Below are 26,695 nucleotides of genomic sequence, written 5' to 3' on the forward strand. Positions count from 1 at the left end.
TAAAATCAGATCAGAATATAACCAAATTGTAACTCCAGCGCTTCTATGCATTTGCAGACATAAAGCTGATTAATTTGTGCATCTAGATGTATTTTTGATTTAGAATGTAATGAAGGCACATGCCATTTTAACAGTTAAGTAATTGTATCATTCTCATGATTCTGGTCTTATCTTTTGACGTTAGCATGTTTGTACTTAGATACGATAACGTAGCGCTAACATCGACATTTCAATTTCAATCCACAGACACTGATATTTTAAACAAGAAAATGTATTTATCACAGAATGTTCACCATTTGTTCAGCTAAGGGTATACAACTTTATTAAAGATTGTTTTGTTTAACGACACCGTTAGAGCAGATTTATTAATCAAACATATGAATTGTCATTATCATGATTTTGACACAGTCATAGAGATGAAACCAGCTACATTTTTCCATTAGTAGCAAGGGATATTTTATATGCGTCGTCCCACAGACAGAATAGCACATACCACAGCCTTTGATATACTAGTCGTGGTGCACTGGCTAGAGCGAGAAATAGGCCAACCAACAGGGATCGATCCTAGACCGACCACGCATCAAGCAAGGGTTTTACGACTGGGCTACGTCCTGCCCTACACAACTTTATTACTACTCACCCGTGACTTTAATAATTAAGAAAGAATCACTTTATAATGCTTTATTTCCACAATGCTTTTGAAAAATTTAAGGTTATGTGGTGAATAAAAGTAATTGCCATCGGTATAAAGCTCTTCATTGACAGTAAATTAATGTACATTATCTGCCAGTATTTGAAATATATATCTACATACAATAAAATCACATTTTGGTCATATTTATTTGCTACAAAATAGCAGATGAGATAATTGGACAAGTTTACATACAGTATATATCTCCTGAAAAATTACCTGTGATTTTTTGGTAATTTTAGCAGCCAGGTGAATTTCCATTTCACCTGCTACGTCTAAAAATGGACTGCTTTTCGCAGGTCACTATTTCGTACCCTGAAGTTTAATGTTATTAGTAAACTTGAAGGTGGCAGTCTACCAAATATCATCTCACAGGGTGAAATAAACACCATTATATATTATATGATATAACTATATTTATAATTAAAATGTGTTGAGTGCATTATCCTTCCTTCCTCACCAGGTCAAAGTTTGAAATGCACCCAACTTTTAGTATCACAATTAATACTACCAGTCCAGTCAAGAAGTGATGTTTGCCATTTCTGTCGTCTAGTGGACATCATAGCCGTATGGGCTCCCTTTCACTTAGGGGAGTGCAGGCTGATTTCAGTGGTCTAGTGGACATCATAGGCGTATGGCCTCCCTTTCACTTAGGGGAGTGCAGGCTGATTTCTGTGGTCTAGTGGACATCATAGGCGTATGGGCTCCCTTTCACTTAGGGGAGTGCAGGCTGATTTCTGTGGTCTAGTGGACATCATAGGCGTATGGGCTTCCTTTCACTTAGGGGAGTGCAGGCTGATTTCTGTGGTCTAGTGGACATCATAGGCGTATGGGCTTCCTTTCACTTAGGGGAGTGCAGGCTGATTTCTGTGGTCTAGTGGACATCATAGGCATATGGGCTCCCTTTCACTTAGGGGAGTGCAGGCTGATTTTTGCCTGAATGTGGATAACAACCTTTATTCATATTAGCATAATTACTGTGTAATAATTTGTGATTTGAATGATAGGGATACATGGTCAAAAATGTTTCAGGCAAGCCCATTTTGTTCGAATACATGTATCTCTATCTTTTTTTGTCCGAATTTGAGGATTTGCTCCAGCACTTATTGTGAACTTTTACATGTTACTTGAAGACAATACTTAAATGTAGTTAGTATCCCTTATGAGAGACCTGCTGACACTTTTACCAACATTTCTCACCTAGTTACCTTCTGGCTGTCATTTGTTTTAAATAGGGATGTGAGGGCTACGCGGAAATGTGCTTTTCCATTTCGTCTTTAAAAAAAAAAAAAACATGATGTTCAGTACTGTTGACCACACAAGGTTCATTTGCATGTTTTCACGGTTTCAAATTTATGATGTGTGCCTTATATTATAAGTTATAACCAGTTTAGATTTGTTAGCATTGGATGCAATTTTTGGCAGTTCCAGGGGTTGCAAACAACAATTTTCCTTGGACCCCGGCCGCAGTAAGCTTTTTTGTTCCAGCCCCTCTCACATCCGCCTTTAAAGACACAATCATGTAGCTAATTAATTCTAGTAATTCTTTTTTTAACAGGTCATCGAAAGTGGCATCCTTGTAATCCAAACTGCCTCTCTACATACATGATACGCAAAAGATGATTCTTTAAAGCGATCTGCAGCCTGCCGTTTGTTATGGCAGTTTTTCTGTGAATTACCTTTGAGAGTGATCGACCCACATTATTGTCCTCTCCTGTTTGCATACAAAACCATGGCAGTTGATCAGTGGCCACCAAACAACCCCAGCTGCCTGGAAGATATCTGTGTCCAATTCTGCGTGACACACCTGGAGACATTCACTGAAGTGATTGATCCTGATTCCAAGACATTTCTGTATAAACTGCAGGCCGGTTTATCGCTACCCAAAGTCATCTGTGATAAGCTGCTGCAGGGATACATCGATAGCGCGGAAAATGTCGATGACAGTTTTCTCAACATATTTAGTGATACCAATGTAACACAGTTAACAAACCTCGACTTGCGTTGTTCTGATGTCACCGACGCCGGTTTACGATTGGTGCAGAATCAGCCAATCCTGAACTTGGACTTATCACACTGCGACAACATTACTGCCGACTGTGTGGAATCCATCAGCGCAGTGGGTAAAACGCTAGGATCTCTGCGAATGAGTACGACACCTACGGACATCCCTATTTTTGAATACCTACACCACTGTTGTCACTTACGTCACCTCAGTCTGTGTAATTTTCCATTTGAAGACCGCTCGTTACCATCAGCTCTGTCACATTTAATGCATGCTGACTTCACAGGGTGTTCCTTGTCATATGACTTCTTGGAGGGCTTGGGCTGTTTATCCGGTCTCGTGTCACTGAGTCTGGCCGATGTCAATCTTCCTGATTTAGATGAAATTCTGTTGAACATATGCAAACTAAAATATTTAAGGTATATCATGATATTAATACATATATGTAGGTCTTTCAGGGCTAGCTCTGGGAGAGAAAAGCATTTTGCCAAATTATCTTGAAAAAATGCAAAACCCAGAGTTATTTAATAAAATACCAGTTATTACATGACATTTTGTCGCCAAATTAAAATAATTTTTTTCTAATTGTTCCTAAAATTTGCAATTGACGAATTTGGCGAGTTCCAGAGCTAACCCTGTCTTTATTTCATAAATTCTTGTGTGTTGTGTTCTAATACGTAAAGCACCCTTTTAACACTTTCGATCTTATGTGTCTTATATATATAATGTGTGCCATTTTTAAGCAGGACCGTGAGCTTGGTACTTGTAAATATCACACCAAATGTAAACCTTGCAATTGCAATACCATGGAGATTGCTGCAGTATTTTTAATTCTCTACAGCTTTTTTTTTTTTTTTTTTTTTTTTTTTGTTGCCATATGGACTATATTAAAAATATTAAAAACAAATATCCACAGAATTGTTTTTGCTGTGGGCATTTTGTTAATTATAGCGGTTAAAATTCAAGTATGACTGCCTCTAATACATGTATATCTGATGGTAGTACGTACAGTAAGTAATGTTTAAACGAGTCCTACACTTTCTGCAAGAAACAGGAAATTTATTTATATGTCATTTTGAGCTTTGATTCATAGCACAGGCATTGGAAAATGTCTCAGCTTTTTACGTATATCTGATTTTAATTTAATTTTTTTTAATAATTTTTTTTTTTTTGTGTGAAATGAATTTCATGAAATACATGTACCGGGTAGATTGGATTTGATGTAAAATCCTGAGAAATGAGAGAAAATTATATATTATAATATCAACTTCAGATGTGTGTAAGTTTATATGTTATGTACCAGTAATTTTCTCTTTTCTTCACTTCTTTTTGTTTTGTCAACTACAGACATCTGGACTTGTCTCAGAGTATGGACGAATCAGTCGCTTATAGATATTTTGTGGAACATGATGACACAGAACCCCTTAAAGTAGTTATGGATTGTCTTCCTTGCCTTACATCTCTTGATATTTCCGGGACAAATTTGGCTGGCTTTGAGGTACCCGAAGTCACTTCCCACCGTCTTGGACCAGCAAATCAGGTCATCGATTCAAATAAAGCCAATAGTAATTGTGAAGAGCAAATAAAGTAAGTACAACACATCTTGGCTTGTCCATTTTAGTATTTTAATTGTCTAGTAATTGTCTTTTTCTTATTGATTTAAGTTAAATATCTTTCTTTGGTAATAATTAACCAGTGCATGTACCAGTAACTTGTAGAGTTGAAATGTGCCATATTGTTTTGTCATTAAAACATACCCACATTAATTGTACTTGTAGACTTGTAGACGTACCAGTATTTATTACTCCAACCAGAGAGGACTATAGGTTTCATATGTCTGTCTGTCTGTCCCATATATATGTGTACTTTTAATTACTTTTATTTATTTATTTCGCAATGCCTGAACTTTTGCATAGAGCTTTATCATGTACTGTTACAAATTAAGTTTGACTTTCATCGCAATTTGCCTGGTTTTCACAGAGTTATGGCTCTTGAACTTAGGAGATGTGAAAATTTGCTTTAGCAGTACTCTCAGAATGCTTGTTATTAAATGTATGTAATGATTTGAAAGCAATCTTACCAAGTTTTCAGATATACTGAAAATATAACTGAATAAATGCACTGTCTGTTAGTAGTCAAAGTTCAGGTGTACATGTATCTGTAATGTCTCATGCACATGTATAAATCCTGGGAAAATGTACATCCATGTGTTCCAGTACATGCATAGATTGTACATGTATATTGCCACCTTTGTATCTGGGGCCAATTTTATCTAAGTTATTTTGTTTTTAACTTACCTGCATTGATGGTATTGCTTAATTTTGTCATTAAATATATTTTTGTTATAGTTAAATTACTATTTATGTATTATTGTAGCTTAAAATGATTGCCATACCACAATTTACAACCATTGATATAGTTCTTCTAAAGAGACATAAAAACTTTTCTTAACAGAATTCTTTTCTAATGTAAATTATTTTGTTTTTCTTTTACTTTTCTAGTCTTAAGCAACTGATCTGGTTATGGTTTACTAAACATTTTGACTGAACATCTCACTAATTTGCCAAAATTAATTACAAGAAGTTAAATTACGTAAAGTAAATGTTAGGTTTTTTTTGTTGTTATCATTTGAAGGTGTAGCATACCAGGACTAGAAGACAGACACTTGGAATTTCTTGGATTGTTTGGGTGTCCATATGATGCCTGCAGCCGTGAACACATACCAGCCAGTAAGGTATAACTAGCATGCAACTATACAGGTGTATACTAAATATGCAAAACCACACATGTGAAGTTCTGTATTTATTACATGCCTTCTTTTATGGTTTACAAGAAAGTTTTTTAATTTAATGTCAGAACAACACTTTGTTAAATCTATGATCAAAACTCCTTTCATGTATTTACTTAACATCAGAAATCTCACTCTGCGGCAGCCTTGTGTAATGTTTAAAATATGATGTGACGTAATTTGTAAATCATATATGACATCAGTAAATAAAAGGCGCTAACTGTAGTAAAAATAAAAAAAGAATTCCCCATTTAAATGTTCCGGTTCAGATTTGCACATATGTGCGATACAAAATAAATTTTTCACACGGTTTCAAAATGTCTTTATCACTGTAGTAAGATTGAATAGGTATGTAATAAAACTCTGTACCGTGACACTGTGGTATTTCTCTTTGATGTTATATAACTTTAATACCAGTCAGGAAATCACTATAGTGGAGGTGGGATGACTTCTATTTTTTCCAAAATCATTTCCCTTTCCTATTGTTCTCGCCATATGGTTAAAAATGTGACGTCATGCAATGACAAGTATAACACAGTAATTTCACCTAACAAAGCTAGCATAGCAGAACTAGGCAAGCTTCTATTCGAGGCTGGTTTTTATTTATTTCGCGACGCTCTGAGACCCGGCTTCTATTTAAGGCAGGCCACTATTCAAGGATTTACGGTATGTTTGACTTGTAATCATTCACATAATACATTTACATGTAGATGCAATAATTAGGGCTCGTACTAAAACAATTTTGCTTTGGCCAATTTTCAGATAAATAGAGTATTTCCTTAAAATTATTCCAAAGTGGCTAATTGAAACAAAATTTTATAAGTCAAAGACTAAATGTTGTAGCAACTTTGTATGTATATTAACTTTTGGCTAATTTGACCATGGACAGGGGTAAGACATAGCCCAGTGGTAAAGCACTCGCTTGATGTGCGGTTGGTTTGGGATCAATCCCTGTCGGAGGTGCTCTTTGGGCTATTTCTCGCTCCAGCCAGTACACCACGACTGGTACATCAAAGGCTGTGGTATGTGCTATCCTATATATGGGATGGTGTATATAAAACATCCCTTGCTGCTAATCGAAAAGAGTAGTCCATGAAGTGGCAACAGCGGGTTTCCTCCCTCAATATCTGTATGGTCCTTCACCATATGTCCGACGCCATATAACCGTAAATAAAATGTGTCGAGTGCATCGTTAAATAAAACATTTCCTTCCTTCCTTGACCGTGGACAGGGTGTGTCCTGATTAATTTCACGTATGTGTTATATATATATATAATATACACATGTATATATACAGACTGGTGGAACTGATGATTACTAAATGTATTAAATACTTGATTCAGGTGACGGGAGAACACAATGAAGATCAGCTGATTTTGGCTCTACAAGTCTACAGGGACCGGACTAATTTTCTAATCCGTGTCCTCAACAATCTCTTTGAATGTTTCCAAGCCACCTCAGTGGTTAGATGGTGTGACGTTCTAGACGTAAGTAGTCCGTCAGATGGTGTGACGTCCTAGACGTAAGTAGTCCGTCAGATGGTGTGACGTCCTAGACGTAAGTAGTCCATCAGATGGTGTGATGTCCTAGGCGTAAGTAGTCCATCAGATGGTGTGACGTCCTAGACGTAAGTAGTCCGTCAGATGGTGTGACGTCCTAGACGTAAGTAATCCATCAGATGGTGTGACGTCCTAGACGTAAGTAGTCCATCAGATGGTGTGATGTCCTAGGCGTAAGTAGTCGGTCAGATAGTGTGACGTTCTAGCTGTAAGTAATCCATCAGATGGTGTGACATTCTAGATGTAAGTAGTCCGTCAGATGGTGTGACGTTCTAGATGTAAGTAGTTCGTCAGATGGTGTGACATCCTAGGCGTAAGTAGTCGGTTAGATGGTGTAACATTCTAGACTTAGGTAATCAGTCAGATGGTGTGACGTTCTAGATATAAGTAATCAGTCCGATGGTGTGACGTTCTAGATATAAGTAATCAGTCGGATAGTGTGACATTCGAGACATAAGTAGTCAGTCAGATAGTGTGATGTCCTAGGCGTAAGTAGTCAGTCAGATTGTCTGACGTCCTAGACGTAAGTAGTCAGTAGTCAGTCAGATGGTATAAGGTTAGTCAAAAATCATAAGAGCATGACGAATATATTTTAATATAATTTAACATAACATAATTTAATATGTGTTAAAGATTGCAAAATATTTAAACCTTGTATTAATGATTTTAAGGGAATATTGATTGGAATGGAAAGACATCCAAAGGAAAGAGATGTGCAGATATCTGGAAGGTAATGTACCATTTACAATTACTGAAATAATTATTACAATAGTTTAAAAGAGCTCTCCTCTCCTCTGTCTCTTTCTCTCTCTCTCTCTCTCTCTCTCTCTCTCTCTCTCTCTCTCTCTCTCTCTCTCTCTCTCTCTCTCTCTCTCTCTCTTGCACTCTCGCTCTCTCTAATGTATCTTCGATACCTAATAGTCCTATGTGTGCTGGGGTGTCAGTAAATAAATACTGCTTTCCTTTCCTTGGTTTATAATGGATTTTGTTGTTTCTGTTGTTGACACAGGGATTATTATGTTGTATTGATTGATTAAAACATTTTTTATTGCTTTTTAAAAAGTACAAATGGATTAGGCACAAGTTAAACAGCTTACTAGGCCTTCTTCATAATACATACATGTCACGACAGTAATATATTTTAGCAATTTTCATACAAAATGAAATAAATATTATTGAAAGAATGAAGGAAACAAAACAAAAAGACAATGAATTTTTCTATGTGTTCGATAATTAGACAGCATGTTTGATAAAAGAAAACAAAACACAAACAAGGCATTATAATGATTATGTAATGGCTACAAAAAAAATAATTTTAAAATCCATACGTTACAAGTATTTACTAATTAAGGGAAACGTTTTGTTTTTTATATATACTTAAATGTACATGCAAAAATATTTCTTTATTGTAATTCTCTGTTGTATTTTCAGTGCTTCATTGTTTTATATTGCTAAAGGAGAAAAGAAAGGAAACATTACGCAGAAGCAGAAGAGGTATGTAAACATATAGATGCAGAAAGATGTTGAACTTATTAACAAGCTACTCTCAAACATTACGCAGAAGCAGGAGAGGTATGTAAACATATAGATGCAGAAAGATGGTGAACTTAATAACGAGCTACTCTTAAAAACAACATGTATCTCCATTTTTTACCACACAGTGAACTCTTCTAAAATGTGCCAAAAAAAATTCATTAAAATTGCACCATATTTCCATTTTTTAATCCTACGGGATATTCAAATTCAGTAGGACCCAAACTACCCCGTCCGCTACCAACCACGGTTTGGCTGCTTGTGCTCCCTTGAGCTCAATCTAATTAAAATTAGCTCCACTATTACATGTGGATCTAACACCAGCCAGTTGGAGCTCATGTCCACCAATCAAAACCTTACTTGCAGAATCCTGCCAGTGATTTAAAAATAATTTGAAAACATTCCGAATTATCCTGCGGGTATACGACATGTTTCGTGTGAATTACGAATGCCTTAAAACATGTTTTATTTTATAAAATAAATAATTTGTAATGTAAAACTGAAGACTGATTTAGTTTTAGTTTTTTATAAATAAATAAATAATTTTTAATGTAAAATTGAAGACTGATAACCCACCCCGTACGTATTGGTATGGTTCCCTGTACTGCGGCCACTAAAATAGAGTCACCCGATATTTTTAGAATTTGTATGCTCCCAAATAACGTTATAAAAGGCGAAGTGTGATTGGTCAATATTTAAATTATTATTCCCTCCTGCCCCGGAGTTGGTCACTGGCGAAGTCAGAGGCTAAATCCGGGGTGGGCCTGCCTGAACCCTTGTGGATATGGGCACGTAAATAGAGTTCCCATCCCATAAATTATTATTTACAGACGAAATGTTACCTGGACATTGGGGACTACGCAGTGTTGTTAGTTTTAAATCACTGGCAGGATTCTGCAAGTAAGGTTTTGATTGGTGGACATGAGCTATCCTATCTTTCAACTTCTTTCACTGTACACCTCCACATCCCAGTCCTTGTCTCTTCAACCATGACATGTGCTTGTCTCTTTTGGGCTTGTCTCTTTTGGCTATCTGCCACACACCTGCCACTTCCCATCAGCTTTAGCTGTGGGCTTAGTCTGACCACTTCGGAGAGTGTTCAGTAGTTCTAGCATTGTTAAGAGGCACCTTTCTAAGTTCTTGTAAAATGTCAAGTGAGGAAATATTTTGTATGGTTGCTAAATGTTTGCGACTTCAGTAATATCGCTATTTATGCCTTTGTTTCTTTTCATACTGTCTAGATCCAGTGTTAGAATAATCTTATGTTAGATACCAAATAATCATAGATTAATTTATTTACATATTATTTGCTTGTTGTGTGTAATCTTTATGTTGGTCACCAGCAAATGTAGTTTTTGACATATCTATGCATGCTAACATGTCTAACAATTAAAAATGTTAATGATCCTTTAGATTATTAAGTACCTCAAAGGAACAGACCCTAGTTTTTAAACACTAAGGCATATTTTTCACCTAGACCCTAGTTTCATTCCGTAAAATGGACACTAACCTGTAACAAATTTGGATATGACACAGTGAAACAAGAGTCTGTAACATTGAAATACCCCTAAAGATTGCATTTTATGATATTAGAAACACTTCGGTTTTATGGAAATGGATAATCTAAACGATAAAATACAAGTAATGTTTGATTTTAGTGATCATAAACGCCTCTAACAGTGAACTATATGTCTTAATGTTTAAAAACTAGGGTCTGTTCCTTTAAATTAAATTTCACAATTCAAATATGTAAATATGGTTACCAAGGTATCCCTTACTTAAGTCCATGTGAAATGAAGCCCATGGGCTTAAAAATGAATCGGACCAGTATGATGTACATATTGAAAATAGGGTATTCTATAAAATATTTTTAAGTAATATTAAATTTTGTTTTTTTTACGTATTTTTCAGAAAAATCATCAGACTTTTGTTGACTGGCATGAGAAATTTTAATAATGAGCAAACTGTAAGTAAAATTATATGTTAAGATACTGAATGATGTTAAGATGTACATAAATAACTACACTGTACTACAAAACTATTTCTTTATCATATTTATATAACATATTTACTTTAGTAAATGTAATAAATAGATAATAACTGTGTGCCAGATATTGGTGGCTTTGTTACATTGTAGGGCCCATTGGGCTATTTCTCTTTCCAGCCAGTGCACCACAATTGGCATATCAAAGACCATGGTATGTGGTATCCCGTCTGTGGGATGGTGCATATAAAAGATCCCCTACTACTAATTGAAAAATGTAGCAGGTTTCCTCTCTAAAACTATATGTCCAAATTACTGAATGTTTTACATCTAATAGCTTGTGATTAATAAATTAATGTGCTCTAGTGGTGTTGTTAAACTAAACAAACTTCTGTTACATTATGATAAAAAGCTGCTGACATTTCTCCAATGTCCTGTTTGATGGATGATATATATAAAAAAATCCCTTGCTTCTATCAAAATGAGTAGTCCACTGAGTGGTGGCAGCGGGTTTCCTCTTTAGTATCCCTGCAGTCCTTGACCATATGTCCGACCCATATGATTGTAATTAGAATATGTTGAGTACATTGTTAATTAATTACATTTTTGTTACACTCATTACAATTTAACCTTGTTCCTTTGGTCCAGCCATATAAAAGCTAGTTTGTTAATTTCTCAGTGAATGTAAAAATAATGTTGTCGGGGAACATCATATTTGATGGCGTCACTTTATATTGGTACTTTGTCTTACTGAGTGTTACATCATGACTGGTATGTACTACCCTGTCTTTGGGATGGTACATATAAAAAATCCCTTGCTGCTAATCAAAAAGAGAAGCCCATGAAGTGGCGACAGTGGGTTTCCTTTCTCAATATCTGTGTGGTCCTTAACCATATGTCTGATGCCATGTAACCATAAATAAAATGTGTTGAGTGCATAGTTAAATAAAAAACATTTCTTTTTCTTTTACTGAGTGTTAATGTTTAAGAACCAAAAAATAATTTTAAAATAATTACATATGAACTTTTAGTGTTATATTAATAAGTATGTTTCAAATTTAATTATAAGTATTGTCTGTCATTTCTTTTACGTTTATATGGGTATGAACAAAAACAATCATCTGCAAATTTATTTGAGAACGGCTTCGTCGAATCACGCAGTTTGTGGATGATTTTTTTTCTTTTCGGTCATACCCAGATGAATGTAAAAGAAATAACAGACAGTCCTTGTATAAAACATTTCTTTGTTTTGTTCGATGCTACATTTTGATGATGACAGTTTTGAAACATCTTCATTTCAGATGATGCGTAATGGATGTCTAACCTTGTGTCATTTCAACATTCCATTTGATGTTGTAAGTTATCTTTCTTCAGAGTCATGCTTTTTGTTGCTGGCTATAAGCAGTCAACTTGTTTCATGTATTGCCTCACTTTGACAGAGTCAAAATGATAGAGATTTATTTGTACATATGTTACATTTCCGATGTTAAGGAAGGCAGCATCAACTTTGGATTTAGCGTAACTTTTAGTTTTTGGAATTAATCTAGGATCGATTCCTGTTGGTGGGCCATTTGGGCTACATGTATTTCTTGACTAGTGTATCAAAGGCACTGGTATGTCTTATCCTGTCTGTGTGGTAGTGCATATAAAAGATTCCTTGCTACTAATTGAAAAATGTAGCGGGTTTTCTCATTCTGGGTTAAAAATATCTTGGTACATATTAAAGTGATACATCCCACTTGGCATATTACACTTTGACATCATCTATTGGCCCACTACAACCTTACAGGAACATCAACCAAATGAGTTGAGTGATATAAATTAAGATCAATTATGGGTATTAAATTGGATATTAAACTACCTACCATTTTGAATCATGTTTATGTCCCTCTTGAAATAATTTTCATTGTCACTCACAGTTGAAAATTATTTCACTCGGGACATAAACATATGAAATGGAAGCTTGTTTAATATCCTATAACTACCTACCAGCCTTATGTCTGATGACTTGGTCAGTGAAAGTCATTAAACATGTCTCTATCCGCTAGATGTTCTGCTACAAGATGGTGGTGAAGGTGTTGCTGCAGATGCTGGAGGTCGACCACAGGGACAACTTCATCCACCGCATCGGCATCTTCCTGCTCAACAGCCTCGCCTGTCAGGTGGATGGCAAGGAGAAGGAGCTTGTGGGAGATATGGGAGCCATCGAGGTCTGTGTGTTCAGGGCTTAAACACGATATTACGGGGAGGTATGGGAGCCATCGAGGTCTGTGTGTTCAGGGCTTAAACACGATATTACGGGGAGGTATGGGAGCCATCGAGGTCTGTGTGTTCAGGGCTTAAACACGATATTACGGGGAGGTATGGGAGCCATCGAGGTCTGTGTGTTCAGGGCCTAAACACGATATTACGGGGAGGTATGGGAGCCATCGAGGTCTGTGTGTTCAGGGCTTAAACACGACCCTAAACATTATTACCGGGAGATATGGGATCCATCGAGGTCTGTGTGGTCGGGGCTTAAACACGACACTAAAGGTTAGTACTGGGCGATATGTAGATAACCCAGTGTTAAAGCATTCGTTTGATGCACGGTCGGTCTATTGGGCTATTTCTCATAGCAGCCAGTACACCACGATTGGTATATAATCCCTTGCTACTAATTGAAAAATGTAGCAGGTTTCCTCTCAAAGAAGGGACGGGATGTAGCCCAATGGTAAAGCATTCACTTGATGTGTGGTCAGTCTAGGATTGATCCCCATCAGTGGGCTGGGGCTATTTCTTGTTCCAGCTGGTACACCACAACTGGTATATGATCCCTTGCTACTGATGGAAAAATGTAGCAGGTTTCTTCTCATAAGGGGCAGAATGTAGCTCAGTGAAACAGAATTTGCTTGATGTATGGTCGGTTTGGAATAGATCCCCGTCGGTGGGCCCATTGGGCTATTTCTCGTTTCAGCCAATACATCATGACTGGTATATGATCCCTTGCTACTAATGGAAAAACGTAGCAGGTTTCCTCACTAAGAAGGGGCAGGATGTAGTGCAGTGGTAAAGCATTTGCTTGATCCACATTCGGTTTAGGATCGATCCTCACTGGTAGGCCCATTGGGTTATTTTTCGTTCCAGCCAGTTCACCACGACTGGTATATCAAAGGCCGTGGTATGTTTTCCCTTGCTACTAGTGGGAAAATGTAGCGGGTTTCCTCTCTAACAAGAGGTTGGACGTATCCCAGTGGGAAATTGTTTGCGTGATGTGCAGTCGGTCAGTCTAGGATCGATCCCCGTAGGTGGGCCCATTGGGTTATTTCTCATGCCAGCTAATGCACCACAACTGCTATATCAGAGGCTGTCGTATGTGATCCCTTACTACACGTACTAATGAAAACATGTAGCGGGTTTCCTCTCTAAGAAGAGGCAGGACATAGCCCAGTGGGAAATCACTCCCTTGATGCATGGTCGGTCTGGGATCGACTCCCGTCAGTGAGCCCATTGGGCTATTTCTCATTCTAGCCAATGCACCATGACTGATACATCAAAGCTGTGGTATGTGCTATCCTGTGTTGGATGGTGCATATGAAAGATCCCTTGCTTCTAATGGAAAAATGTTTTTGGGTTTCCTCTCTTCAGACTATATGTCAAAATTACTAAATGTTTGACATCCAGTAGTTGATAATTCATAAATCAGTGTGCTCTAGTGGTGTTGTTAAACAAAACAAACTTTTACTAAAAGTTACTTCCATTCTGAGGCCGGTTTTGATGGCTGAGTTGGGTTTTGAAGGAAGTCCAGTTTACTTAGGGTCTGGTTTTGAGGGGTGTCATTGTATAACAGTTTATTTCTATTTTATAATACAGTAACTTGTGTTATGTTTCTTAGGAATATATACCTGTGTGTGTGTGTGTGCACGCACACGTGCATGTGAGATTGTGTGTGTGTTTGTGTGTGTGGGAGTAAATATATTTGGAACTGAAATCAAATTATGCCTGAGTATTTATTGTGTTTCAAAGTAAGAGACTGTTTTAAGTAAACAGATATGTTCTTTGAGTGGAATATGCTGTTAAAATGATGCTGTTAATTTGTAATTTAGATGGAACATCTTGTAGTAAAAAGTAGCTGGTGCAAATGTTGCAGTAACCAATGAAATGTGCCAGTTTTAGCTCAATGAATTTCATTTCAAGTGGGTTAGTGGGTTAGTTGTTAGTGAGAGAGAAGAGGGTGTAGTGATCTTACACTTACCCATTGAGTCATTTAAAACTCACTCTGGGTGGAAGCCGGTGTCGGGCTGCGATCTCTGTACCTACCTGTGTGTCCAGGACAGTGGGTTAGTTGGTTAGTTGTTAGTGAGAGAGAAGAGGGTGTAGTGATATTACACCTAACCATTGAGTCATTTAAAACTCACTCTGGGTGGAAGCCGGTGTCGGGCTGCGATCTCTGTACCTACCTGTGTGTCCAGGACAGTGGGTTAGTTGGTTAGTTGTTAGTGAGAGAGAAGAGGGTGTAGTGATATTACACCTAACCATTGAGTCATTTAAAACTCATTCTGGGTGGAAGCTGGTACTGGGATGCAGGGCTTGAAACGGCCTGTGGCCAGGTTGCCAAATGCGACCAAAGTCCTGTTTAGGCAAATTAAATATTAAAAAATAATGGAGTTAGTCGCCCAAATAATATTATTCTTCTCTCTGTAATATATGATCCACTATTAACAATTGTATGACATTTTGGTTTGCAAAACTGAATGTATCGGCTTACCATAATTTGCCAATATTCATTTATATTATAAACATTGATGTTGTAGACCCGAATGCAATTAGGTGTAGTTTTTATAAAACAAAGACATTCTGATCCAGTTTGTAACCATTCGGAACATCTCAGCCGAATGCCAATTGCCGACTGCTTCGTAGTGTTCCGATTTCTGTTTTAATTGCTTTTAATTGGCCAGTTAATTTAGTGCCTATTGAGTTGACTAATGAAATGAATTGTTACCATTTACGAGTAAAATCACGATCTGTCGGATGGAATTTTCTTAAACACAGCAAGAAACAAAGGGAAAAAGCAAACATGCCAAGGAAGTTTACTTTGTTTTTCAGTTTGTTCTAGCGCAAATGAAATTAGGTTCTGTTAGCATAAGGAGAACATTACCCCCACTTTGTTTGTATCTGTTTCTTATAAATACTTATATAAATACTGAACACATGAACAACACTTTGTAAACAACAATTATGTAGCACAGTTGGCTGTACATTATTTTTTATTTTTTTATTATATGTGAGCTACCCCTGGGAGAAAAGTCACACCATGCAATTTTGCATTGATGATGTAAACACAAGATTATTAACATTTTGTAAAATTGTAAAAAAATAAATAATTGGCTCGTCAGTGTTTTCTTTTAATTTTTTTATTTCAATATCATGTTTTTTGGTATCTTTGCTATGTAGAAGTGGTTCTTCAAATCAATATTATTTTATTGAAGCACATTTCATATGCTTACTTAAATATTTCGCTTAAAACCTGACATATGAATAGTTTGTGTTTGGGCTACCTAAAGCAAGTTTGGCCCACTGAAAATGAAATTTTAGTGGCCCAGATATTTGTTTTTGGGCCACTATATTTTTTGGCAAGTTTCGAGCCCTGGGATGTGAACCCTGTACCTACCAGCCTTACATCCTACAGGCTTAACCACGACACCACTGAGGCCGGTTCAATGAATCAACTTGATTGGTATCTTTAGGGTAAGTTGTCTCCCTTGCCAGCTTATGGAGAAATTTTTATTTTTATTTTATAGTGGTATATCCAGGTATAGTTAATATGTCCATATTCCCCACCTCATAACTAAAACAAATATCCGCTGGAACCAAGGGATTTTTTTTTAGGTATATTTCTGCTTACATGCTAACATTAGATGTATTTTGTTGTAATTATATTGTATTATTTTGTAGACAATGCTGTTCATAATTCAGAACAAGTTGCGAGAACGCGAGTGTGATGAAATTATGGAGGTCGCGTGGAGTACCATGTGGAATGTTACAGGTAACATACAACAACAGTTCGTTTAACCCGTTGAACCCTGACCTCCCATTACATACGGGAATGGATACACTGGACTCCCAGTGTCTGGATCGTCCGAGTCGGCGATGAAATGTGTACCCATAGACATATCATTTGAAACATGTTCAGATTCACTTTCTGATTCAAAATCATCTGAATATTCATAGCTGTCATTGTCTAAGTCCTCACCTGAATCATCACTAGCTTCGATCAACTTTACAACTTCACTTGTACTAAATTTACGACTCATATTTATGCCCCAACGTAACAAAATCAACTTTTCTGTAGCTTTAGTAACTGGAACTTTAATATTCAATTTGTCAGCCATACGATAGATGTAAAAAAAATAGCTGATTGGCTGATCGTTGTTAAGTGAGGAGCAAAACAAAATAAAACCACGTGGAAGCTGCTATACCGGCGCGTCGGGTCTCTGAGACACACGTGTCTTCAAGCCGATATGTCGGGTTCAAGGGGTTAAAATGTATGGTGGATTGTTCAGTATTCTTTCAAGGTGTCATTCACAGTTACAATGAGTGTGAACATGGTATACTGAAGGGCCAGCAGACTTTCTGCCAGAGAGTAAAATGGGTATGGCGCCATACCCCCAAAAATTGCCAAAATAATTTTAAGTCTACCTTTTGACAAAATTAATTACTCTTATCATTACTGTATACTGGCCTTGGCACAGTGGTTAAGCCATCGGACTACAGGCTGGTAGGTACAGGGTTCACAGCCCGGTACCAGCTCCAACCCAGAGCGAGTTCTTAAGGGCTCAGTGGGTAGGTGTAAGGCCACAGCACCCTCTTCTCTTCCACTAACCACTAACCAACTTAACAACTAACCCACTGTCGTGGACAGATAGCTGAGATGTGTGCCCAGGACAGTGTGCTTGAACCTTAATTGGATATAAGCACGAAAATAAGTTGAAATAAATAAAATTACTGTATAATTTTCTTAACCCGAACTCTATAAACGTAACCAATTTTCTCTCTGGGGGAGGCCACCCATATCCTATTTTGACTGCAATTGCATTTAATTCCATAGCACCATGCCCAAAAAATTGAGGGAAGACAGGTATTAATGCCAACATATACTTTTAAGACTTTATTATTTCAATAAAATAAAATTTGAAAATATAACCATTTTTGATGTACACATTTCAGAATGGGGTTAAGGTCAGCTCTCAGTTCTGTATACATGTGAAAATGTTGACCCTAACAATGTGTGTATTATTGTATCATTTATGTTAAAATGAAAGGGTTTTATTGATACATTTATTAAAATATTAAATGCATTTTTTTCTAGCATTGATTAATAGTTAGGTTGTAAATCAATATTACTTAATGTTGAATTTGCACCAGTAGTGGGTGATTTTATAAAATAATATTTGTAAAAACAAAGCATGTGTGAATAATATTTGTGTGTTTATAGAAAATATTCAGGCATGCTAAGCATGCAGTTTTACTGCCTATGTTGGTCATAAAATATTTTACATATAATTACACATCTGTAATTTAAATATTAAACATGCACCGCTCTCAATTTTTGCTTTTACGGAATATCTGCCATTAAGATTTCACTCTTTTACTTAATATTTAATAAATTAAGTATCATTGAGTTACAACATTTATCTTTACAAACATATTCATACAAATCATGCAAGTTTAAAATTTTTATTATTCTTGGGTTTTTTAATATACAGATGAAACGCCTCCAAATTGTGAACGATTTCTTGACCATGGTGGAATGGAACTCTTCTTGAAATGTTTAAAGGTGTGTTTTTAGAAATAATTATTTACTAACAAGGCAGTCAGTCTGTTATGTTTAAGACTGTTTATACGGATATTAACAAAGTATCATCTGATGCATTAAGGGTTAATTTGGTTACTGAATATTATCTACTCTGTGCTTATGTTAATTTATTGTTTAAATAAAATAAAATAAGGTAGAAGATTTTATTTTTTTACCAGTTTAATAAAGTTGAAACTAAAACAGTGATGTCAGTTGAACAGTTGTTTAGTGGAGTAGGATGTTGTGTGTTTTGAGCAGTTTGTTCACGTTTGTTACAGAATTAGCATTTATCTCCCTTTCTAAGGGGCGGGACATAGCTCAGTGGTACAGTGCTCGCTTGATGTGCAATTGATCTAGGATAGATTCTCATTGGTGGGCCCATTGGGCTATTTCTCGTTCCAGCCATTGCTCCACAACTGGTGTGACAAAGGCCGTGGTATGTATTATCCTGTCTGTGGGATTGTGCATATACAATGTAGAAGATCCCTTGCTCCTAATTGAAAAGAGTAGCCCATGAAGTGGTGACAGCAGGTTTCCTCTCTCTATATCTGTGTTGTCCGTAACCATATGACTGATGCCATATAACTGTAAATAAAATTGTTGAATGCGTCGTTAAATAAAAACATTTCCTTCCTTCCTTTATCTTCCTTTCTTTTCTCTTTCAGCATTTTGAGGAGAAACCGGAATTACTCAGAAATATGATGGGTTTGATGGTAATTTCCGAAATCAGTTTGTTTTTCTACATTCATGTGGTAGTTGTATTCATTCTAATATGAATGACTGGTCTCTTTTTTTTGCACAACAGCGGTAATTATGAATAACTTGAAATCAACATACATCTATAAATAATTAAATTTCCATTATATTCCAGTGTTCGAGATTAAAATTTTTGGCCAGTATCCCAGTTGGATACTAACATTTCAAAATCTGGTATCCCACCTGAGAATTTAGTATTATATGGTATCCCGGTGTGATACTGGATTCTTGAAGTCTGGTATCCAAAATTAAATTCTGGTATCCCCGGGATATCGGTATACCGTTAATCTCGAACACTGTATTCATTACAATATAACATCATCTCATTGGTCCAGACATAGCAACGGGAGTTTGTTAATTTCTCGATGAACATAATTACATCATCAGGAAATGGCATATCTGATGACGTCATTTTATATGGGCAAGTTGTCTTATTGAGAGGTATTGTTTATAGATAAAAAAATTATTCAAAATAAAGTATGATGTTTTAATGTTATTATTAGCAAGTATGATTCAAATTTAATTGTAGGTATTATCTGTTATTTTTAAGTTCATCTGGGTATGAAAAAAAAAATCATCTGCAAACTTATGTGAGAATGCCGATAAACAAAAAGATTTAACAGACAATCTTAAATGTGTGTATACATTGTGGTCATTGATATAGGGATGTTACTCGTCAGATGTTATGTGTAAATGTTTAAAAATTACCTTTATTCATGTATGCAGGGCTATAGATTGCATCAAAGTTGAGGGATAAACATTGTGCCCAAAATACTTACGCCCAAACTAATCACGTTCAGATTTAACAACAAACATGTTGACCTCAAAATATTTCACCTCAAAACCACTGAAATGTTACGGTTAAATAGATTAAAATAAATTGAAATACATTCTGCACTCAGAAACGACAAAAGTCTCCGTTTGTGCCCAAATTAGTGAGATGTAAAGCCCTGATATGATAAATAGTTGTGGTTTTTTTTTTTGGGGGGGGGGGGGGGTTGCTTTTTAACCTCTGTGGCGGGACATAGCCCAGTGGTAAAGCACTTGCTTAATGTGCAGTCAGTTTGGGATCGATCTCCATCAGTGGGCCTATTAGGCTATTTTTCGTTGCAGCCAGTGCACCACGACTGGTATATCAAACGTCGTGGTATGTGTTATTCTGTCTGTGGGATGGTGCATATAAAAGATCCCTTGCTGCATTAGGAAAAATGTAGCAGGTGTCCTCTGATGACTACGTGTCAGAATTAGCAAATGTTTGACATCCAATAGCCGATGATTAATTAATCAGTGTGCTCTAGTGGTGTTGTTAAATAAAACACTTTTTTCTTTTTTTTGACCTCTTGTTTGCTAACAATTTTGCTGCTCAGTACTACTCCAACTTCGAAAATGTTCACAAAAAGAAAAGTGTGTTACGGGAAATATCTCACAGGACTAACTGTAGTTAATTTTCTATGTGAGGCACAAAGTAAGTTGTATGGGGACAACGTCTACATAGCATTGCCAGACATGGACATATACATGTTATTATGTACATGTAGTAAAAAGGTTAAAAATCACTTCAGCAGTGTTTCACATCCCTGTTTTAAGGCAGACTTAGACTGCTCTATATTCTAAATTTGCAGAGTAATAATATAAAACATGGTATGCATGGCTAGTAAGGGAATCAAAATATCTCAATAACTCTTTCATGATAACTGGGTATCAAAATATCTCAATAACTCTTTCATGATAACTGGGAATCAAAATATCTCAATAACTCTTTCATGATAACTGGGAATCAAAATATCTCAATAACTCTTTCATGATAACTGGGAATCAAAATATCTCAGTAACTCTTTCATGATAACTGAGTATCAAAATATCTCAATAACTCTTTCATGATAACTGAGTATCAAAATATCTCAATAACTTTCATGATAACTGGGAATCAAAATATCTCAATAACTCTTTCATGATAATATGGAATTAAAATACAACCGTATCTCAATAACTCTTTCATGATAATTGGGAATCATGATAACTGGGAATCAAAATATCTCAATAACTCTTTCATGATAACTGGGAACCAAATATCTCAATAACTCATTCCCAGTCTAGAACTCGACACAGTAAGACGTGTTTGTTTTGCTTGTGCACACTGCACGTGCTTTCGTGTGCTCAACTTGGGGATCCTTCATTTCGTTGTTTTTGTCAGCGAAATGAAGTTTTCTACTGGGATGTATGCGGCCATTGGAACTGATAGAACCTGGACCACTTCTCGTTTCGACAGTCTGCACCACCAGGTTGGATTCTTTTTTAGCGAGATTCCTCACCTCCACGTCATTGGCTGACTGTGTCGACTTGTTTTTTCGTGACTCGTATGACGGCCATTCTGCTGAATGCCATGGTTGTTCGCGTTTAGTCTCTACATGTCTGAGCCTGTCCTAGCAGCACTGGAAGATTGACTGCCCCACTCTAAGAAGAAATAGGAAGTGGGTTCGGCCCCTACTACTCTTTTCTAGACTTTACTTTGCTTTATAGTGATACCATCTCGTATCCTCCAGAGTCGGGCCCATCCGCACCACTATACCAACCCATGACGACTGGACGATACCCGTCTGATACTGTCTCTCGTTCAGACGGATTCGACTTCTCAAGATCAGTTTTTCAGCACAGCACTTCACCTTCAACGTCTTAATGACTGTCAATCTAGAGGTTTTCTTGACAGGATGCAACCCATCTCGCCCCTATAAGCTGTGCACCCAAATGGCCTTACCGAGGCCACTCACGTGGACATATACATTGTACTTCAAACTTTTAGATCTTCGTTCAAAATTTTATGTCGAAATAACTTTCTTTTTTAATATTATTAAATAGTCTGATCCTCTCTTCTTTCTCTTATTTATTTTTGGACTGTCCTTCTGAAATGCTCCAAATTATATAAATATCCAGACGAGCAGTCAATTCTTTTTATTTTTGGCTTGTAACTTTTTATTTAATTTTTTTTAAATTCTATTAACTTTTTTACTAATTGCTATTTTTTAAATTCTGCCCATTTTCAATTCCATCCTCTCCCCTCCCCCATCCCGAGTCAGGCCACCGATCTTATCCGAGGCAGGACTCTGGATGGGCGTGTTCGAAACCCTAGTGGTATATGGGCACGTTAAACTAGTTATCTACATGTATCTATCTCAATAACTCTTTCATGATAGTAACTGGGAATCAAAATATCTCAATAACTCTTTCATGATAACTGGGAATCAAAACATCTCAATAACTCTTTCATGATAACTGAGTATCAAAATATCTCAATAACTCTTTCATGATAACTGGGAATAAAAATATCTCAATAACTCTTTCATGATAACTGGGAATCAAAATATCTCAATAACTTTCATGATAACTGGGAATCAAAATATCTCAATAACTCTTTCATGATAACTGGGAATCAAAATATCTCAATAACTCTTTCATGATAACTGGGAATCAAAATATCTCAATAACTCTATCATGATAATTTACTAAGTTTATAAGAGAAATTGTATATAATAAAAAGTGAAATTTGTATTTTCAGGGAAATATAGCAGAAGTAAAATACTTGAGACCAAGACTGATGGTAACAAAATATGTCACTGTTTTCAGGTATGGCCTTTTGTGAATAAATTTAACTTACCATACAGAATAAAATCTGGGTTTACAAAGACTGAATTTCTGGAATGTTCTTGGAAAGTGCTTTTCTCCATATGCATTTTATGCTAACATGCTTAAATTTGATGTTTAAGTAATTGAATGTTTCAGAAACCTAGAATTGAAAAAACCCAGTGCCTTACGACTCTGTTATGTGCTGTTCTGTCTGTGGGAAAGTGCATGTGAAAACATCTCTTGCTGCTAATGAAAAAATGTAGAGTTTCCTCCACGAGTATATATATGACTCACATACGAGTGTAATATTTCTTTATTATTCATAGTATTATTGTTATATTTTTATGAATAACAAGGACTATCTCAAAATGTTTCAACCACAACTAGGAGATGACCAAATGACATCATATTTCACATGCACAGTCTGAGCTAGGACTGGGAAGGCAACACAATGTTATGGCGTCGCTTCCCAAAATTACATCATTACACTTGTTGTTACACGTGTGCTTCATATGATTATTATTAACTCGGTTATGTTGAACCATGTGGATAATAACATTTCTTATTTTACTTAAATGTTTGTCCTTTAGCAACCTTCTCAACTCGACCAGCGATGGGATAGAGGTGAGTTACAATGCGGCAGGTGTTCTGGCTCACATGGCATCAGACGGTGCGGATGCCTGGACGATAGACAAGCCCACACGCGAAGAAATGCTCGCAACCATGGTGAAGGCCATTAGGCGATGGGACATCAAATCCAGTAGAAACATAAACTATCGGTAAGACATCATTCGAGTAGGCTTGTTCCATAAATTAGCATTAAATTAGTCATATCAAATCCAGTAGAAACATAAACTATCGGTAAGACATTCGAGTAGGCTTGTTCAATAAATTAGCATTAAATTAGTCATATCAAATCCAGTAGAAACATAAACTATCAGTAAGACATCATTCGAGTAGGGTTGTTCCATAAATTAGCATTAAATTAGTCATATCAAATCCAGTAGAAACATAAACTATCGGTAAGACATCATTCGAGTAGGATTGTTCCATAAATTAGCATTAAATTAGTCATATCAAATCCAGTAGAAACATAAACTATCGGTAAGACATCATTCGAGTAGGCTTGTTCCATAAATTAGCATTAGATGTATATAATCCAGTAGGAACATAAACTATCGGTAAGACATCACTCGTGTAGGCTTGTTTCATAAATTAGCATTAAATTAGTCGGATCAAATCCAGTAGAAAAATAAACTATCCGTAAGACATCACTCGTGTAGGCTTGTTCCATAAATTAGCATTAAATTAGTCATATTAGGGATGGTGTTACAGTATGGAGGAATAAAATTATTAACCCAACTTACAGAACTCAAAATTAAATAGCTTAAAATTGCATTAGTCGTATCCATTGAAATGAGTTGTGAAGTGTTCACTAAAGGAGACGCAACATACCAGTGCCTTGTACGAGAATAGCAATTGTGACAAAACAAACTTGGTTTCATCAGTTGCTATGCAGTTGGCTGCAGACAAACATTATGATTTCATCAGTTGCTATGCAGTTTGCTGTAGACAAACATTATGATTTCATCGGTTGCTATGCAATTGGCTGTAGACAAACATTAAGATTTCATCGGTTGCTATGCAGTTGGCTGTAGACAAACATTATGATTTCATCAGTTGCTATGCAGTTGGCTGTAGACAAACATTATGATTTCATCGGTTGCTATGTAATCGGCTACAGACAAACATTACGATTTCATCTGTTGCTATGCAGTTGGCTGTAGACAAACATGATTTCATTAGTTGCTATGCAGTTGGCTATAGACAAACATTACAATTTCATCGGTTGCTATGTAATTGGCTACAGACAAACATGATTTCATCAGTTGCTATGTAATCAGCTATTCTCATGTGGCATCGCCTTTACAATGAAAATTTGATTTTTACATATTTATGTTTTGGACTTGATGCTTGGACCCATTAACTTTGAGGTGTTCAGGATTTGTTTCACGTTAAAAGCATCATATGATATAAGAAAGCTTGAAATATGTGCAGGGTACAGTACAGCTTAATTGAATTTGTGTCTTTTGCTTTTTTTTTAAAAGGTATTAGTTATGTTTTATTTGTTGCCAGTTTTTTATGTATCTTTATGTATCAGATATTTCTTTAATTAATGAAAAATAGGAGGAATAATTGCCAGTCTTAAGTCAATGTAGAAATATATTATTAGATTTTGTACATTTAATTTAACCAAAAATTTCTAATATTGTACATTAACAAAAAATTAATAATAATTTGTTAAAGTTTGGAGTCTGGACTTAAACATTTATACACATGGCCCCGTTCTTTGTTAGCAGTATTCCATTCCTTTGCAGATCATTCGAGCCCATTCTTCGACTACTGAGTGCATTCGATACACCACAGGTTCAACATTGGGCTGTGTGGGCGCTGTGTAACCTGTGTGGATTCAATGGTGAGTTTAGTTTTCTTCGACTACTCGGCATGTTCGACACTTAACAGGTTCAACACTGAGCTGTGTGGATTCAGTGGTGAGTTTAGTTTTCTTCGACTACTGAGTGTGTTTGACACATAACAGGTTCAACACTGGGCTATGTGGGCGCTGTGTAACCTGTGTGGATTCAGTGGTGAGTTTAGTTTTCTTCGACTACTGAGTGTGTTCGACACATAACAGGTTCAACACTGGGCTATGTGGGCGCTGTGTAACCTGTGTGGATTCAGTGGTGAGTTTAGTTTTCTTGCACAGATTGACTAAAAACTAAAGGTGCAGTGACTTGAAGTAATGATCAGTAGAAGGAATGTGACTGGTCAAAAACATAAATAGGAAGCAGGATACAAATGTTCCTTCCTTGAAATAGTGGTGTTTTTTCTCCACCTTCATGCACGTGGAATTAATTTCGGACCTACAAATATTGTACAATACAATTTTGTTTTATTATATAATTTAATTTGTTAAATGCTGTCAAAATAAGCCTAAAATGTTGACAAGACATTAATAATTTTAAAGTGACAGACCCTAGTTTTTAAACACTATGGTATATTTTTGCACTATTAGAGCCATTTATGATCACTGAAATCAAACATTACTTATATTTTATTGTTTAGATTATCCATTTCCATACAAGCGAAGTGTTTCTGGTCATCCTGTTTTTGGTCATTTCATATTTTCAAAAACACACTTGAGTCTGAGAAGTAACTGTTATGGAGTGGGCATTTAGGATGTCTTGGGCTGTTACATTTGTATGCATAAATCTCATCTGAAGATTCACAAATAACTGGCCTGCTACCTAAGATGCATAATGCTATTTTACTTCATTCCTTAGTCTCATTATCATCTAGTAAGTGTTGGGTACTCTGGTCCGGATCGAGTGTGACCCTTGAGTACCAGAGTCCAATATTTTGGACTCGTGGAGGCCCTGGTGAACACTGCATAATTGGGTTTTTTTAATTGTGTGCATTTTGTTTTCGCAATCAGCTGAAAGGTACTGCCTCCTGCTGGAGAAGGAGAAGGGTGTGGTACTGCTCCAGAACCTTCTGAAGGACGCACGGCCATACACGGAGATCAAGCACCTGGCCAGACAGCTGCTGCTGCAGGTGAAGGGCAACACCACCACCAACATCGATGTGTGCATGGATGTCAGCTTCGACGATGATGTCGGCACCAGCGTCGACCTAGGTGTCGGTGCGGTGTGTGATAACATGGATGGCGAAGACGGCGGTGGGGACACGCTGAGGGTGGTGGTGTCGCACGAACCAGAGAGCGACAGAGCCAACCAGAATCATGTGGTGGAGCAGGGACTGTGTGATGGCAGGGGAGACAACCTCAACAATAAAGTCTTGTTGATGGAAGGAACTGATGATGAGGATGACCCAGACTTAGAAGACTTTTTGTGAAGTCTGTTG

General features: G+C 36.6%; 1 protein-coding gene across 1 annotated transcript; it reads left to right on the top strand.

Moving 5' to 3' along the window:
• On the top strand, positions 1 to 26,695 carry LOC121382577 (protein zer-1 homolog). The gene is made up of 17 exons (XM_041512056.1): positions 1 to 133; positions 2,250 to 3,115; positions 4,044 to 4,283; positions 5,331 to 5,430; positions 6,828 to 6,971; positions 7,715 to 7,773; positions 8,475 to 8,537; positions 10,488 to 10,542; positions 11,862 to 11,915; positions 12,609 to 12,770; positions 16,495 to 16,585; positions 18,306 to 18,376; positions 19,060 to 19,107; positions 22,704 to 22,771; positions 23,362 to 23,550; positions 25,150 to 25,247; positions 26,268 to 26,695. The coding sequence occupies exons 2-17, from the start codon at positions 2,424 to 2,426 to the stop codon at positions 26,684 to 26,686; spliced, it is 2,553 nt and encodes an 850-aa protein (XP_041367990.1). The 5' UTR covers positions 1 to 133; positions 2,250 to 2,423; the 3' UTR covers positions 26,687 to 26,695.

This window comes from Gigantopelta aegis, chromosome 10 (genome assembly GCF_016097555.1).
Source record: "Gigantopelta aegis isolate Gae_Host chromosome 10, Gae_host_genome, whole genome shotgun sequence".
NCBI classification, from domain to species: Eukaryota; Metazoa; Mollusca; class Gastropoda; order Neomphalida; family Peltospiridae; genus Gigantopelta; species Gigantopelta aegis.

Excerpts from the sequence above, each read along its gene's own strand:
- LOC121382577 (XM_041512056.1), top strand. The coding sequence starts at position 2,424 with ATGGCAGTTGATCAGTGGCCACCAAACAACCCCAGCTGCCTGGAAGAT. Across the intron at positions 7,774-8,474 it reads GATGTGCAGATATCTGGAAG|TGCTTCATTGTTTTATATTG; the intron begins GTAATGTACCAT and ends TTGTATTTTCAG. Across the intron at positions 10,543-11,861 it reads ATTTTAATAATGAGCAAACT|ATGATGCGTAATGGATGTCT; the intron begins GTAAGTAAAATT and ends TCTTCATTTCAG.